This window comes from Dama dama, chromosome X, assembly GCF_033118175.1.
Source record: "Dama dama isolate Ldn47 chromosome X, ASM3311817v1, whole genome shotgun sequence".
In the NCBI taxonomy this organism is placed as follows: Eukaryota; Metazoa; Chordata; class Mammalia; order Artiodactyla; family Cervidae; genus Dama; species Dama dama.
Window position 1 is genome coordinate 133,916,759 of NC_083714.1, and position 16,373 is coordinate 133,933,131.

At 46.8% G+C, this 16,373-nt stretch overlaps 1 protein-coding gene across 1 annotated transcript in view; it reads left to right on the plus strand.

Moving 5' to 3' along the window:
- The first annotated feature begins 7,056 nt into the window (after positions 1-7,056).
- Positions 7,057-16,373, plus strand: part of SH3KBP1 (SH3 domain containing kinase binding protein 1) — a 334,741-nt gene continuing 325,424 nt past the window's right edge. The window contains exon 1 of the mRNA XM_061136773.1: positions 7,057-7,352. Coding sequence (XP_060992756.1) covers positions 7,349-7,352 — 4 coding nt within the window. The 5' untranslated portion in view covers positions 7,057-7,348. The remainder of the gene's footprint in view (positions 7,353-16,373) is intronic.

Consider the following 16,373-nt stretch of genomic DNA (forward strand, 5'->3'; position numbering starts at 1 on the left):
TCAGTACGCCAGGCCTCCCTGTCCATCACCAACTCCTGGAGTTTACTCAAACTCATGTCCGTCGAGTCGGTGATGCCATCCAGCCATCTCATCCTCTGTCGTCTCCTTCTCCTCCTGCCCCCAATCCCTCCCAGCATCAGGGTCTTTTCAAACAAGTCAACTCTTCGCAGGAGGTGGTCAAGGTATTGGAGTTTCAGCTTCAGCATCAGTCCTTCCAATGAACACCCAGGACTGATTTCCTTTAGGATGGACTGGTTGGATCTCCTTGCAGTCCAAGGGACTCTCAAGAGTCTTCTCCAACACCACAGTTCAATAGCATCAATTTTTCAGCACTCAGCTTTCTTCACAGTCCATCTCTCATATCCATATATGACCACTGGGAAAACCATAGCCTTGACTAGATGGACCTTTGTTGACAAAGTAATGTCTCTGCTTTTTAATATGCTGTCTAGGTTGGTCATAACTTTCCTTTGAAGGAGTAAGCGTCTTTTAATTTCATGGCAGCAATCACCATTTGCAGTGATTTTGGAGCCCAAAAAAATAAAATCTGACACAGCTTCCACTGTTTCCCCATCTATTTCCCATGAAGTGTTGGGACCAGATGCCATGATCTTAGTTTTCCGAATGTTGAGCTTTAAGCCAACTTTTTCACTCTCCTCTTCCATTTTCATCAAGAGGCTTTTTAGTTCCTCTTCACTTTCTGCCATAAGGGTGGTGAATATATATATATATAATTTTTGTTGGGATATAGTTTATCCCATATATATATATTATTATTAGTCTTTGTTGGGATATATAATAAATATCTATATATTAGATATATAGATATTATATATATATTATAGATATATATTAGTCTTTGTTGGGATATAGTTTATGTACTATCAATTCACCCATTTTAAAGTATATAATCCAACAGTTTTCTATTATCTTTGTAGAGTTTAGTGCAATAATTATAGATGTTGTTGTTGAGTCACTAAGTCATGACTGACTTTTTGCGACCCCATGGACTACAGCACACCAGGCTTCCCTGTCCATTACCATCTCCCTGAGTTTGCTCAAACTCATGTCCATTGAGTCAGTGATACCATCCAACCATTTCATCCTCTGTCACCCCCTTCTCCTCTTGCCCTCAATCCTTCCCAGCATCAGAGTCTTTTCCAATGAGAAGTCTCTTCACAGGAGAGTATTAGAGCTTTAGCTTCAGCACCAGTCCTTCCAATGAATATTCAGGGCTGATTTCCCTTAGGATTGACTGGTTTGATCCCCTTGCTGTCCAAGGGACTCTCAAGAGTCTTCTCCAAAACCACAGTTCGAAAGCATCAATTCTTTGGTGCTCAGCCTTCTTTATGGTCCAACTCTCACATCCATACATGGCTACTAGAAAAACCGCAGCTTTGACTAGACGGACCTTTGTTGGTAGTGTCTCTGCTTCTTAATATGCTGTCTAGGTTGGTCATAGCTTTTCTTCCAAGGAGCAAGCATCTTAATTTCATGGCTGCAGTTGCCATCTGCAGTGATTTTGGAGCCCAAGAAAATAAAGTCTGTCACTGTATCAATTGTTTCCCCATCAGTTTGCCATGAAGTGATGGGACTGGATGCCATGGTCTTAGTTTTTTGAATGTTGAGTTTCAAACCAGCTTTTTCACTCTCCTCTTTCACCATCATCAAGAGGCTCTTTAGTTCCTCTTCACTTTCTGCCATTAGGGTGGTATCATCTGCATATCTGAGCTTGTTGATATTTCTCCTGGCAATCTTGATTCCAGTTTGTGATTCATCCAACCTGACATTTCTCATGATGTACTCTGCATATAAGCTAAATAAGCAGGGTGACAATATACAGCTTTGTCATACTCCTTTCCCAGCTTTACTAGTCTGTTGTTCCATGTACAGTTCTAACTGTTGCTTATTGTTCTGCATACAGGTTTCTCAGGAGGCAGGTAATGTGGTCTGGTATTCCCATCTATGTCCAACTATGACCACAATCAATTTCAAAACATTTTTGTCACTCCCAGAGAAAACCCTGTACCTATTAGTAGTCACTCCCCAGTTCCTCTAGCCCCTCATCATCTTTCTGTCTCTTTAGACTTGCTTGTTCTGAACATTTCTTGCAAATGGAATCACATGATTATATGTCCTTTTATATCTGACTTTTTTCACTTAGCATGATGTTTTCAAGGATCACCTATGCTGTAGCATGGATGACTGCTTCATTCCCTTTTGTATTCCAATTTGAACTCAGAATCTCCTCCTTACCCCCAATGACTTCCTCCTGAACTTGGTTGATCTTTTCATCTACTCAGCGTCCAAACCAGCTAAGAAAATCTTTCTTTCATATCCTCATCTGTGTTCCCTATATGTGTGTGTGCTCAGTTGCTGAGTCACGTCTTGACTCTTTTGCGACCCCATGGACTGTAGTCCACCAGGCTCCTCTGTCCATGGAATTTCCCAGGCAAGAATATTGGAGTGGTTGCCATTTCCTCCTCCAGGCGATCTTCCCAACCCAGGGATTGAACCTGTGCCTCTTGTGCCTCCTGCATTGGCAGGGGGGTTCTTTACCACTGAGCCATTGGGGAAGCCACTATTGTTGATTAGCTCCCATTTAAAAAAATTGCCCTGTCAGGATGATTTATTCTGATGTCAAACTCCAATTACTCTATTTAAAGTTTTATATATATTTATTATAATGTATATTTCACACACATGATCTTAAATTCATGCCAAGTGCCTTTGGAACTTTTTGGGAATGTCACTTGATTCACTTTTTAATTGTGAAAATACCCTTCTTTACACAGAACCCCTTGTAATATTGGGGGAAAGGGAGCCAGGTAGAGTAGGAAGAAAATAGTGGAAACCATATTGCTTGTTAATCTCCTAGGACTGTCCTCCCAATTTGCTACTTTCTTAGACAAAGCAATGCTGTGAAAGGGATGGAAAATGTTCTTGGCAAGTTAATCTATACAATGGGGCTCCTCTTGTGTGTTTCAGATGCAAGTTCCTCTCACTGATCAACTTTGAAGTCAGTTAAGCAGGCATTCTTTGGATCTGTTAACAAGAACACCTATTCCTGTTATAGCCTGATGGGAGAGCACATTTCATCCCCTACTTACTTCGTGTTTTCCTTTCGTGTTTTCCTTTCTTTGTGTATTCCTTTACAAAGCAAGCCTTTCCTACAAACTTTGTAAAAAAATAATCATAGTTTAGTTTTTGTTAAAAAAATATTTATTTGGCTATGTTGTGTCTTAGTTTTGGGAGGCAGGATCTTTAGTTGCAGCATTGCGAACTCTTAGTTGTGGCATGTGGGATCTAGGTCCCTGACCAGGGATCGAACCCAGGCCCCCGGCATTGGGATTGTGGAGTCTTAGCCAGTGAACCCCAAGGGAAGTCCCAATCATGGTTCAATTTTATTAATGATCTGCTTCTCTGAGTAGTTTTTATCTTTGTAGAGCTGATAAAACCAATTTTCTTAGATTTGTTGCAAAGAATTCAACAAAAAAGATAAATTGGGCAATGAATGGGTCAGTCTATGAGTGGTTATTAAGTGGAGTCAGCCGCATAGAGAGAGAAGTTATTTCTGTGACTTGATCTGGCCAGGTGACCTTTAACCCAGTGTGCATGAAGCAAAGGAAGGTGGGAAAAGTCTACCTCAAAAATGTGAGTGTAGGGGAAAAAAAGAAAAAAAATAACAAAAAAAGAAAAAAAAATGTGAGCACAGAACTCTGACTGCTCGCTTACTGTGCTATTACAGGGTTCTTTCTTTTCTTTTCTTTTTTTTTTTACAGGGTTCTTTCTTAAACCTGTACCTGCTCTTTTGAGAAATTGAGGAGTGTTGTGTACACTGTAAATGTTAACGTGGTGTTCTCAGTGGTGATTTTCTCTTTCCCTCATTTCTTTCCATTTATTAATTGGAATTCCTCAGTAAGGAAGATTTGGTCATTCTCTCTGATGTATTTACTTACTTTGTCTGTTATTTATATCCTTAGGGACTTAAAGATAAGACTTTAATTCTTTGGGTTATAATCCAATAAAATTGTTATTTATTTTGTTACTTGGATTGTTCCAGCTTTGGCCTTTGGGAGCTCTTTCAGTGCCCTTTTGACTTGCCCCATCATTTTTATTGACCACTTCCTATTTTCTGGCACCATGAGGTTTTTACATCTCTCCATAAAGCTCATCAGAAGCACAGGATAATGACTGTCTTTTGTAAAGCACTCTGCATGTAAGTTATATTTAATGTAAAGATGATATTAAAGGTTATCAAAGCAAAGTATCATTCATCACATGGAAATTACAGATGTCAAGTCCAAGAGTGTGAGCAGGACAGGCTGTGAGCACTTCATAGGCAGAGGCTCAATGCCTTCTACTGCACCCAAAATGTTATCACCACCGAGCGACACAATGGGGCCTTTTCAGTCTATGTGTGACAGTTCAGCTACTCTCCATTCCCCCAAATGCATCATCTATCCTGGTAGAAATGGGAGTTCGGTGGGACAGAGATGTGGTATTAAATCTGATTGTATTTCTCTAGTCATCTTCATGGGATGAACTGACATAATTTGAAATAGTGCACTAACTATTCTGTTAAAAAGTACTCTTGTAAGAGGGAGGCAGGATGAGAAATTACATATCTACTCTTTTTATTTATTTATTTATTTTTCATTTATTTTTATTAGTTGGAGGCTAATTACTTTACAATATTGTAGTGGACATCCTCTACATAGAAAATCAAAACATATCTACTCTTGTCAGCAGCTGGATTCAAATCTTGATTTTAACTTCCCTTATGCTAGTCAGCAAAAGTTTCTCAAAGGATAAATAAAAGGACAATAGAGACAATTCAGAAGAACCAAACAATAGGTGTGTGTGGGGGGGTGGTATGAAAGTGAAAGAATGTCCATCTTTGTAATTTAGAGCAATTCAAAATGGAAAAAGTCTATAGTGTTATGGATAGAATTGATACAACTTGATAGAACTGATAGAATTGATACAACTTAGTTTACTTAAGGCGTTAAAAAAATTAGAGCACAGCTCAGGAATTTTCAAAAACCTTGTCTCGCTATCAGTTTTCCTTCCGTGATAAAATGACAAATTTGTTCATGCAGGAAACATACCCAAATCAAGGAGTAGGGACACAGGACTCTGGTTCAAGAAGGCAAACATGTCTTGAAATAGACCAGAACCAAAACAAGCCACAAAAGTTCAGGTCATCTGTCTTTGCCTGTGTGAACCTGGGAGAAGTAAAGACTGTCTTCTCTAAGTAGGACAGAAGTGAATAAAATTAAGCAGGACATAAGACACATTGCTGATTTTTTTCAGCCCTACAGAGTTCAGCCACCAGTTTGCTGTTTAAGGGTGGGTTTCAAGGAAATTCCCAGTAAGTGAGTTTTAGCCAGGCTTTATGAGTTTCAGTGTTTTGTTAACTCTAAGATCATATCAAAAGGTCTCATCGCCCTGATATGCCAAGGCATGCAATGAGTGAGATGCCATGGTGCCTGGAGCAGGTCTAATTGAATATTCATCTGTGCCTTCAACACTTCAGATTCTTAATTTCCATGTTCTTTAATCTCTTCCATAGGAGTCTGTCACTGATGTCACTACCATCTCAGCAGCTGTGTTGGATGGGTCTTCTCCTTGATTAGTCTCTTGTCTAGATTGCTCTGATGCACAGAGAAAGTATTAGAAAGATGAAGCTACTGATCTCTTGTTGGTAAGATCCTGACTTTGAAGGGTTTTTTGGCTTGCTTTAAGCTAATGAAACAGTTATAAGTACATCTTTCTGTAGAAATCCCAGGATGTAACCAATTTACAAGAGTTGCCCCAACATTATAGGTGAGGCATGAAGACAGCCCTATATGTGGTAAGGGGTCTGTTTTTGTCACTTGTGGATCCACTAACCCTCGGTCTCCTCCATTTATCAGTGGTCAATTATTTAGTTTCTTTGAATTTAATTTCTTTATTGTCTTTATTTTCTCTCTTCCTGAATGTCTCCCATCTATTTCACTATCTCTTCCTACCACCAGATGGTGGAAAGGGAAAAGGAAATAACGAGTCGGTAAATGAATGTGGTGGATGTCAGAGTATGGTGAAAGGTGTGGTAGTGAAAGGACTCCAAAAGGTGCTTGTGAGTTACCTGTGAACTAACATAAAGTCGCGGTTTTCATTTTAGTGCCCACTGCCCTGATTTGGGGATCAGATCAGTAAGGTACAAATGTTGCCTGTTGGTGGAGAATTGGCTCAGTGGATTCCTGGGAACATGAGAGCCTGGGAACATTGCTGAGCAGTGAATCCCACCTGGCTCAGGCAGGGGGTGCTGGGTTAGGAGTCCCTGTGAGGGTCGGTGTGTGGCGATGCAGCCCACTGGCTTCACTTCTCTTTCTGCATCTCCATCCCATCACCTCCTACAAGCCGAACTCGCGTCTGGCCTGCCGTTCCCACGCTGCACTGAAGGGAAACTGCGTTTCTCTCCCTCCGTAGGATAAACCCCTTCTCCTTCCCAACAGCCCCCTCTGTGAAGCCTTCTGGGTTGCCGCGACACCCCGGGGATTACCTGTCATCACCCTCAGCAGGTGTTCAGCCCCTCACCTGCCCACGGTCTCCCCTCCCCCAAGCTGTCCTCCACCTCACGTCGCACCTTTGGGATCGGCTTTTTCCATCTCCTTTCCACGTGCCCCTCCACCTGGACGCCCCCTCCCCTCAGACTCTTCCTCCCCTCCTCTGGTCTCGAGGAGTCTCGCGGCATTTCCCGGGGCGTTAGCGGAGCCGCCAAGGGTGGGGGGCAGCTTCGCGGAGCTGGGTCCCTCCCCAGCAGGCGGTGAGGGGGGCGCCGGAGCGCAGCAGTCGGAGAGACGCCCCGAGCGCCAGCCCGGTCCCTCGAAGGCTCCGCCCCACTGGCCCCGCCCCTCCGGCCCCGCCCCCGCCCTGGCGGCCGCGCGTCCCCGGCAGGCGGAGCCGCAGGAGCGGCGGCGGCGGCGGCGGTGAGGAGGAGGGGAGAGCGGGCTGCGCGGCCGCGACTGCTGGGCGCTGGGCTGGGTGGCGCTTTTTTTTTTTTTCGCAATTTCCACTAGCTGGGAGCAGGAAACCCGGCGCAGCCGGGCGCAGCGGGTCGCGATGCAGCAGCAGCAGGAGTCGCCCCGGGGCAGCAGCAGCAGCAGCAGCAGCAGAGGCAGCAGCGGGCGGCTTTGAGCCGCCGCGGCCGCCGCTACTGAGGAAAAAGCCGACCCAGCCGTCCGACCCCCGCGCCCACATACCGGCGCCCCGAATCCCGCGCCCAGGTCCCGGCGCCTTGACCCCCGCGTCCGCCTCCGCTAACTTTCACGCTGCCTCGGCGGCCCGGCCCGGCTCGACGCCAATGGGTGAGTGGGGGGCGACCGGGTGCTCACCGCAGCCTGGGGCGGCGCGCCTGTCCCGGGACCGCGGAGCTGAGGAGGGCGCCCCAGGGCCGGGGCCCCGGCGGGTGACACCGCGGTGGGCACCCTGCCTGCCTCGCGCACTCGTGTTCACTCCCACTCGCGCCCGCGTCCCTGCCGAGCTCGCCCGGCGCCCACTGGAACCCCGCGGGGGCCTGGGTGGAGGAGCGCGGGGGCCGGCCCGGGGCGGCTGGCGCGGAGGGATGCAGGGGGTGTGGTTGGCTTTTCGGGTGGGCGGGGAGAGTTTTGTCTTGGCCATTTTCTCGCCCCCAGCGCGCCTTCCTTGCGCTGAGGGCGGGGGTACCGGGAGCTGGTGGGCTCCGGCCCTGCGCGGGGCTTGCGGTTCCCGCCTGGCCCCGCTGCCTTTTGCCGGGGGCTGACGTGGTGGTGGGGGGTGGCGGGAAACGCCCCAGTACCCGGGATGGCGTGCAGTCCTAGGGTCTGAAGCGCCTTGACCCGCCTCCCTTGACGTCCCTCTTCCTCCCAGCCCTGAACCCCTCTCTGCCAGTCTGCCTCCCTCCAGTCTGGCAAGCTCTCTGCTCAGTGATGCTCAAAGGCCACTTCCCACACCCTCTAAGTCTGCAGGGTTGGGGAACTGGAAAGGGTGATTTAGTCCTTGATTTACTGGTCAAAGATCAGTTCTAAGTAGCCAACAAACTGTTAGGTCCCCTGGGTCCCATCTGGGATAGACCCCAGAGTATTGGAGCCACGTTGCCCAGACGAAATGGCACTTTACTGGGCAATGGACTTGAGATCGCCGGGGTTATTAAACGTTTGGCCCACTCAGGTAATATTCTTGCTGGTAGGCAGTCTGTTTTTCATGCCTCTGGCAGATTACTTTGAGGTGTTTCTAGGCCAAGTATAGGAAGACTATAGATTTTAATAAATCATAATGAAGTGAGACCTTTCTGGGTTCAGGTCATAGTATTTAGGTAGGTGAGTCAGACAGTGAATGGCCAGTAGTTACTGGTGAAGACAGATGCACTGGAAAAGGAGAGGTTTAACCCCGGCAGTTGCTGACAGAGTTCAAATCCCATTTGTGGTCATTTTCCAGAAATGGTTTTCCTTTTCCAAAGTGATGACAATCTGATGGCTTCTCAACTTCAGTGACACTTTTTTCTCACTGCCCTTCTCTGATCCCTGCACCACTCCTAGTTTAATTTAGTTCCTTTCTGTTACCCTTTCTCCTATAGCACTTAAAAAAATAGCACTATTACGTATTTGAGTTTAACACTCTGTCCCCTACTGTAAGCTCCATGAACATGGGGACGTTGTTGTGTTGTGCTGTTTTGTTCAGCACTGTTTTCTTTGGTGCCTGGCACAGGGGAGTCCCTAAATAAATATTTACTGAATGAATGAATGAATGAATGAGGGGGTAGTGGAAGGCAAAACACTTAGTTTGACACTCTTGTTTTGCTTTGGCACCTAATAAGATAATTTAGTTCATTAACAAAGTATATACTTGAAACATCACCCATTACTTTCACAACAGGTTGGTTTCTCCTGAGGTAACCCAAAATGCTATTTTGATCATCTGTCCTTTTGGGTGGGTCGCCTAAAGGATTGCACACACACAGAAAAAAGATGTTTGATCCAAGTGTCTTCTTTCATGGCTGGACTGTTTTCTTTATCTCAGTGAGAAGAGGACTGAGTTCTTTTTAAGAAACAGACCTGTAATTTATCATTCAAGTCTGAACTATTTTCATTATCCAGAACCTCCTAAGAAAATTAGAAAGTGCTTCTGCAGTTTATAGCCCTTTAAGGCTAAATCTTTTTTATTGTAATCATTACAGAAGGGAAAGGGGGCGCTGAAAGTGATTTTCATTTATTTCAGGTGTTAATACTTAGCAGTGCTAAGAGTAAAATGGACGCTGTCATTTAATTCATTAAAATGTTTAGAGTGAGATTTGAGATGCTGCAACTACTTTGGGGGTAAAAATCACATGCTGTTTTCTAAAGTTTTTTCAGTAGTGTATTTGTGATGAAGCAAAGGTTTTTAACAATTGATGCTATATGTCTACTGATGGAGCCACCTAACAATGTTAATTCTGAAGCAGATGTGTGTACACACAGGCATACCCGCCTTTCCAGTCCCCCGTATTGCTTTGATTTTCAGAAGATTTGTCCAGTTTATTAATTTGATACACTTCCATTCTTATCAAGTCTGATAATGATTTTTCCCATGATGTATAACACAGTAAAGCTGTATTACATAGTCTTTGATCTGAAAAACAACTGCAAAGCATCAAATCCCAAACCCTGAATTGAAGCCAGTTAGTTGTGAAATGGCCTCTTAAAAAGTGCACTCAGAATGTGCCATCTGAGTTTGCATGAAGATGCCGTCAGTAAATGCAGGGAAAGGCTCTTGTAATTACAACTGCACAAATATTATTATGACCCAAATCTGTGAGTTGTGGAGGATCTGCAGGCCCAGTGAAGGATTTCTGTTTAAAGAATCCCAGAGTAACAACAAAGTGTGGACTGTTGTTAGCAGTGTATTGTATTAGTGTTGGTAGACTGCTTTATGCTAAATCAACTAAAGCTGAATTGAATATAATATGTTCAATAAACAGGCTCGAGTTAGAAATGGAAGGCTCCACCTTTTATCTATAATGACCTTTACTTTATCCTCTTCTACCCCTCACAGTACCTCCTGGTTGCACAGATCTTGCTCATTTCTTCTCTGACAGCTCTAGTTCTTACTGTGTTATTGATATTCTCTGGTCACCATTTGTATTTGTAATTGTTTTAAAGCCAGATGTGGCCAGATGTGTGACCACTATGTGGTCAGTATTCATCTATTTATCCATCTATCCCTCCGATATTTATTGACCTCCTGCTTTGTGCCCAGCATTGTGCTAGGAACAGACACACAGCACACAGACCTGCCAGCTTGGGTTTCTCATTCTAATGGGAGAGGTAGGCTAGATTCCAATACTTAAAACAATATGTAATTATAAGCCCTGGTAGGTCTTGTGAAAGGAGATTAGAGAGGTGGGATCTGACTTAGGTTGTGGAGGGGTAAGGACAGCATCTTTGAGGAGATTGAGTTGAAATCTGAAAGTTGGATAGGAACCATCACTGTCCTCCTCCCTCTCGCCCCCCAGGACCACCTGCAGTGGAACAGCCCTGCACTGTGGGCACACCAGGGGTATCACAGTGAGAGAGGTTTCCTCTGGATTAGGTGCTGTTAGGAAGCAGGAGTGAGTCCTGATTGGGTGCCTTAGTAACCTTACTTAGAAGCTGGGGAAACCAGACTAAGGCTGGGATTGGTGAGGAAGCCAGAGTTGCTCTTAGAAGCCAGGACCCAGGGACATTGGGTGACTGGTGGTTTGGACAAGTTCCTGCTTCATCTGTGTTCTCACTTGATTACTGAGTGGTCTTGTCAACTACGTGATGAGTGGGGGTGAGGAGTAGGACTTGGTGGTGGGGAGATAAGAGCTATCTAGGTATATTTGGGGATGACTTCCTTAATATCAGCCCATCTGGGGGCTGTTGTTTAGCCTTCTGAGAATGGACAACTCGCATACTCCACCTGGAATCATTCTGGAGGGATAGAGCAAACTGCTGAAGACCAGGAAGCAGCACAACTCTTAATGGGAGAGATGGAATGCAGAAAAATACTGTGAGAGAAGGAGGATCTCTCATACAGTGGTACTCAGAATGTGGTCCCCTAGTCAGCAGCTTCAGCCTCCTGGGATCCTGTTAGAAATACCAGTTCTCTGGCCCTAATTCTATCCACTGAGTCAGGAACTTCTGAGGCGAGAGCATTAATGCATTCATGAGCCCTCCAGGGGTTTTGATGCATGGTCAAGGTCAAGTGTAGAACCTCATTGCCTTGCAGATGAGAAGGCTGAGGTCCAGAGTGCATGGGTTTGTGGGCACTCTGGTCATAAAATAAGATGCTATTATAAGTGACACAGGACCTCAGAGAAAGAGGAGAATGTGCTCCTAGTCCGGAACAAACCTCTCTGGGAGTATTGAGAAATGAAATCATTCCCTTGCTTTTTCCAGCTTGTAAAGACAGCCTGCATTCCTTGGCTTGTGGCTGCATCACTCTCACTCTGCTTCTGTCCTCATGTCTCCTCTCTTTCTCTGACCCTCCTGCCTTCATTTTATAAGTACTGTTGTATTATACTGTGCCCACCCAGATAATTGCGGATACCCTCCCCATCTCAAGATCCTTAACTTAATCACATCTGCCAAGCCCCTTTGCCGTGGAAGGTAGCATACTCACAGGTTCTGGGGATTAGGATGTGGACCTCTTTGGTGGAGTATTATTCAGCCTACCACACCCTTATTCCTCTTTTGAGGCCTGCTCCAAAGGTTGTTTTACAACACTTTATCTTGTGTTAAGTCTGTTCATCTCTAGCTGGGTGTCCCCAACTGCATCACCCTGGCTCGTTGCCTGGCATAGGGTAAGTGCCATATGTTAGTGAACGAATGAATAAATGAATAACCCTCTCACCCAAGTGCAGCTACTACTTGAAATTCTCTGAGGCTATTGGCTGCCAGGAGTATGTGTGCAGTTCTATAAAATCCCTCAGGTGCAGGGTGCTGACAAGGTCTGTTTGCTGAGAGTCACCAGTGGCCTGCACAGCAGTGGGTGAAGGGTAATGCTGCACGTGTCACATGGCTTCAACAAAGAGCTACAAGTTTAAGATAGCAAGTTCTCTCTGGCAGTGGTTCTCAACCTGGGGCAATTCTGCCCCCAACCCTTGGGGGGACATTTGGCGGCAGTGTCTGGGCGTGGCAGCTGGTGGGGTAGGCCAGCCTGCTGGCATCTGGTGGGCAGAGGCCAGAGATGCTGCTTTACCTCCTGCAGTGCACCACAGTCTCCTGCACACTTATTTGGCTCCAGGTGCTGGGGAAGCCGGCTCTGGGTGTTACACAGATGGTCAATCACTGTTTCCTTCCTTCATCCTAGCTGCTCTGGAACCTAAGATTTTCCTCTCTGGTCACAGCCTTTGTTTTATGAATGGACCAAGAAGTTGATGGAGAGCAGGACTCTTTGGCACTTCTTCACTGTTTTGTCCTTTGAGTGGAAAGTGTCTTCACACAGCTTACCCCACTTCTGTCCTTACCTGGGTTGTGAAGTTGTTGAACTTCCCTCTCCCATGTGTGGCTCCCCTGATGTTTTGCCTCCCTGGCGGGATGTTCTTAGATGCCAGGTGACAGATAATGGTCCTTCTGCTACCCTACCTGTTGGTGCCTGGTTCTGGAGTGCTGGTGGGGCCCTTGGCAGCCATCGACCACACCATCAGGTGATGGAACTGAGACTCCAAGAGTCAATGTGACCCGGGCCCCCAGGTGCAGAACCCAACTCCCTTTCACTGTGAGAGAACCGGCCACCTGTATCAGTGCTCGATAAATATCAGGCTACTGATCTCCCCTCCCCCCAACCCTGCTGCCCCCTCTCCACTGTGAGGAGCTTTCTCAGCCTGTTTCCTTGAGAAGTTTTTTAAAACAGCTTTATCGAGATATTATTCACATACCATATAGGTCATCCATCTAAAGCATGCAATTCAATGTCTGTATATCATGTTATTTGTGAAATTATGGTAGAACATATATAACAGGATTTGCCATTTTAACCATTTTTAAGTGCACAGCTTAGTGGCATGAAGTGCATTCACAGCGTTGTGCAACTAGTGCTGCTGTCTGTTTCGAAAACTTTTCATCACTCCTCCCTGTAAGTTTGTAACTGGAAGGTTAGGGTCCATGCCCCATCCCCTGGAGGGGTGTTCCTGGACCACTCAGCTGTTTTGGTGGAACACTTGGTAGAAGCCTGAGGATCCCAGTTAAGATTCCAAAGAAATACAGGAAAAGAGAAAGTATGGTTTTGTTGTTTTTTATAATGGTTTTCACTGATATTTTCTTGAGGGGGGTGGGGTACTTCATTTTTGCTTTGTCCCTCCAGGCAGCTCCCTTGGTTCCATCTCTTTCATCCTGTGGGAGAATTGTGACTTTCCTTCTGTATCCTGAAGTACTTGTGAGTCAGTGGCTTGGGCAACTTCCTTTGCAATTACTGGGGTCCAGTAAGAGTATTTCAGTCATGGGAGAATACACTGTGGTGCCAAACTGGTCTCTGGAATCCACACGTGGAGGCTTGATGGAATGCCACGCTTCTTTGCTTATGTTCAGCTGGCAAAGGTACACTGGCAACTGGTTGATGATGAGCGCTTGTTTTTCAACTTGATCATTATTTTATGGATAAATACCTTACAGGCAGTCCTGTAGTTTACATTAGGGGGTACTTAAGCAAAGCAAAATGGAGCTCATGGACCTTACCTCACTGGTAAACTATGCTTATAGTTAGGCTCAGGAGGAAAAAACACTGATAACAAAAAAATCCTGGGATATTTGTCCTCCCTGAGCAGTATTCACTTGGCAAGAAAAGCTCTTTGTAAAGGCCTTCGCTTATTTCCTTACTGGGGCCAGGGAAGTGGTGGGGCCACTGCAGGAGGCTGGTCTGTGCCTAAACGCAGGGGAGAGAGAGCAAGATGAGTGCTGTTCAGTTCATGCTGCTGTTTCTTCCTCAAAGTCTTGGATGAAAGACTATAAATATTTCAGTGCTGATTAATTACTCATTTTGCATAACAAATCTAAGCCCTTAAGCACCCAAGTGTAGCATATATAGACAGTTGAAAATACTGGATCTTTAAACTTCCACTTCTTAACAGTCAGTGCTCAAACATCAGCCCTTGGTTTTTGCTGGATTTTTCTGGACTCTTCTAGACTTAGAAAACTTGGGGCCCAGTTCTAGGTCTGGTCCTCTGGGGCTGCACCAGTTTTATCCATCGCACACCCACTCCCCGGCTGAAAAGTCTTTAATTAGCTTAGTGTCCTCTCTAATTATTCCAGCTAGTTCTCCTTTTTTGTGCCTGGGGCTAGAAGGAGGTGCTTGAACCTTGTTTTGGATGAGCGCTGGGAAGGTCTGCTCTGGCTTTGCTTTCCCCACCCCATAGCCAGCTTCTCTGTGGATCCGCATCTTCTGTGCCAGGCCCTTCTGGATGCTGCCTTCTTCTGCTTGAGTAGTTTATGTGCTTGCCCGGTTAAATCCCAATTCTGGGTTCCCATAGGGTGACTCTGAGTCCCCTGGAGTTGGTGTCACCCTGGAGACACACGAGTGGGTGCCATGTGCCCACATCTGTGAGGGGAGGGGGTGTCTGGTTCCAGTCCCGTGTCAGTTCTTAAGGAGGGCCTCCTTGGTGCCAGGTGGATGCTAGGTGCTGGGACCGTCCTGCCTGGGGTATAGCCCTGCCTCTGGGATGGGGTGCCTGGGGGCCACTCTTGGGGCAGGTACTATAAATGCGGATGCGCGAAGGTGTCCCGTTGCCCACTCTTCCTGGCTGTCTTGACCAAGGGGTGTTGGGTGTAAGGTGTGGTGCTAGATCCTTCAAGGATGAGCCCCGCCCCCGCCCCGAGGCACGGCTCCTGGCCTTGCTGGGCACCCTTGTGCTTCTGAGTGAGTCACGGCTATTTTTACCTTTTGAGACCCAGGGTTGTCTAACTGAACTCGGTTTCTCCTTTTGAGTTGGCACCACTTAAAAAGTGTGGATGGGAGCAGGGGCACTTGGAGGGGTTGATGGTAGCGCGCCGTGGGGGCAGGGGGCAGTTGTGACATTGTCTGGCTCTTTTAGGGAACCTGTGGGTTTTTAAATGGAGGAAGAGATGAAGACGTTGTGAAAAGCAGCCACCGCCTGGCCTGGCGAGTTAACCGCTGGAGCCAAGTGATGGCGGGGAAGGGGGCAGGGAACTGTGGCTGCTGTGTGCTCTGGCTCCCTATCTCCACCCTCCCACCCTTTCTCTTCTCTTTCTCCTCTCTTGCTCTCCCCCTCACTGGGTCCCCTTCCCTTCTCTCCCCCAGCCCTCCCCACACCTTCTCTGCATCCCACTCTCCATCTCTCCCCAACCTTTCTCTTCCCTCCAGCCCTCTCCCTCCCCTCTCTCACTGCCCACCTGCCCATTCCAGATCCACCTCCTGCTCGTTCCCCTTTACCTTTCAGGACTCTTTTGTTGCCTTCTCCACCTCTCTCCTTCTCTCTTCCCCACAGCCTCCCCCAGTCTGTCTCCCCCACCTCTTCTCTCCCATCCCTGGGTCTGTCCCCATTCTCCTCCAGGTCCCTCTGTCCACACCTTCTCTCCTCCTAGGGGGACCTCCCCCTCCCCCTGTTTGTGCTTCCCCTTCTTACTAACCCCCGCTTCCTTCCTCCTTCTGCCCCCTTTCTTCCCACTCTTCCACCTCCCCATCTCCCTCTGTCCCCTAACTCTCCCCCAACTTTCTCTCCCTCAAACCCTCTCTTCTTCCCCCTCCCCCAGTTTTCTCCCTTGAACACCCTCCTGCCACTCTGTGGTCTCTTCCCGCCTCGGCCCACATACTCTCCCTCCAGCCCCTTTCTCTCCTGAAATCCCCCATGTCTCACGGCCCTCCCAGTTCTTCCCATAAACCTTCCCCATACGGTACCGCCCTTGCCTCAGCATCTTCAACTGATAGCAACACCTCCTTCGTGGATGAAGCCATGTGTATTCAGTGTCGTCTAAGGTCAAGATGGCCACACGGGGATGTGTAGAAATGGCTCCCGCTCCACTGCAGACACGGGCAATCAGTTCCCTGCCAGTGAGGACAGTCATCTTAAAGGATAATCTCTTCTCCAACAGTGGTGCAGGGGGCGCCATCCCTGACCGAGGGGAGAGGCAGATTCTGGGATGGATATGTCTTCCTCTAGTTCCAGTATTCTGTAACCCTGAAAATTTTTTTTGTTATAAATAGTAACTCTATAATAGAGTTTAGAAAATAGGAAGCAGGACAATTTAAATTGAGTGCGCATACAGTACCCCAATACAACCACTTTCATTTTATCTTTGTGTGTGTCTTTTTAGGGGCTTCCCTGGTGGCTCAGTGGTAAAGAATCCATTTGCCAATGCGGGAGATGTGAGTTTGATCCCTGGGTCTGGAAGATGCCC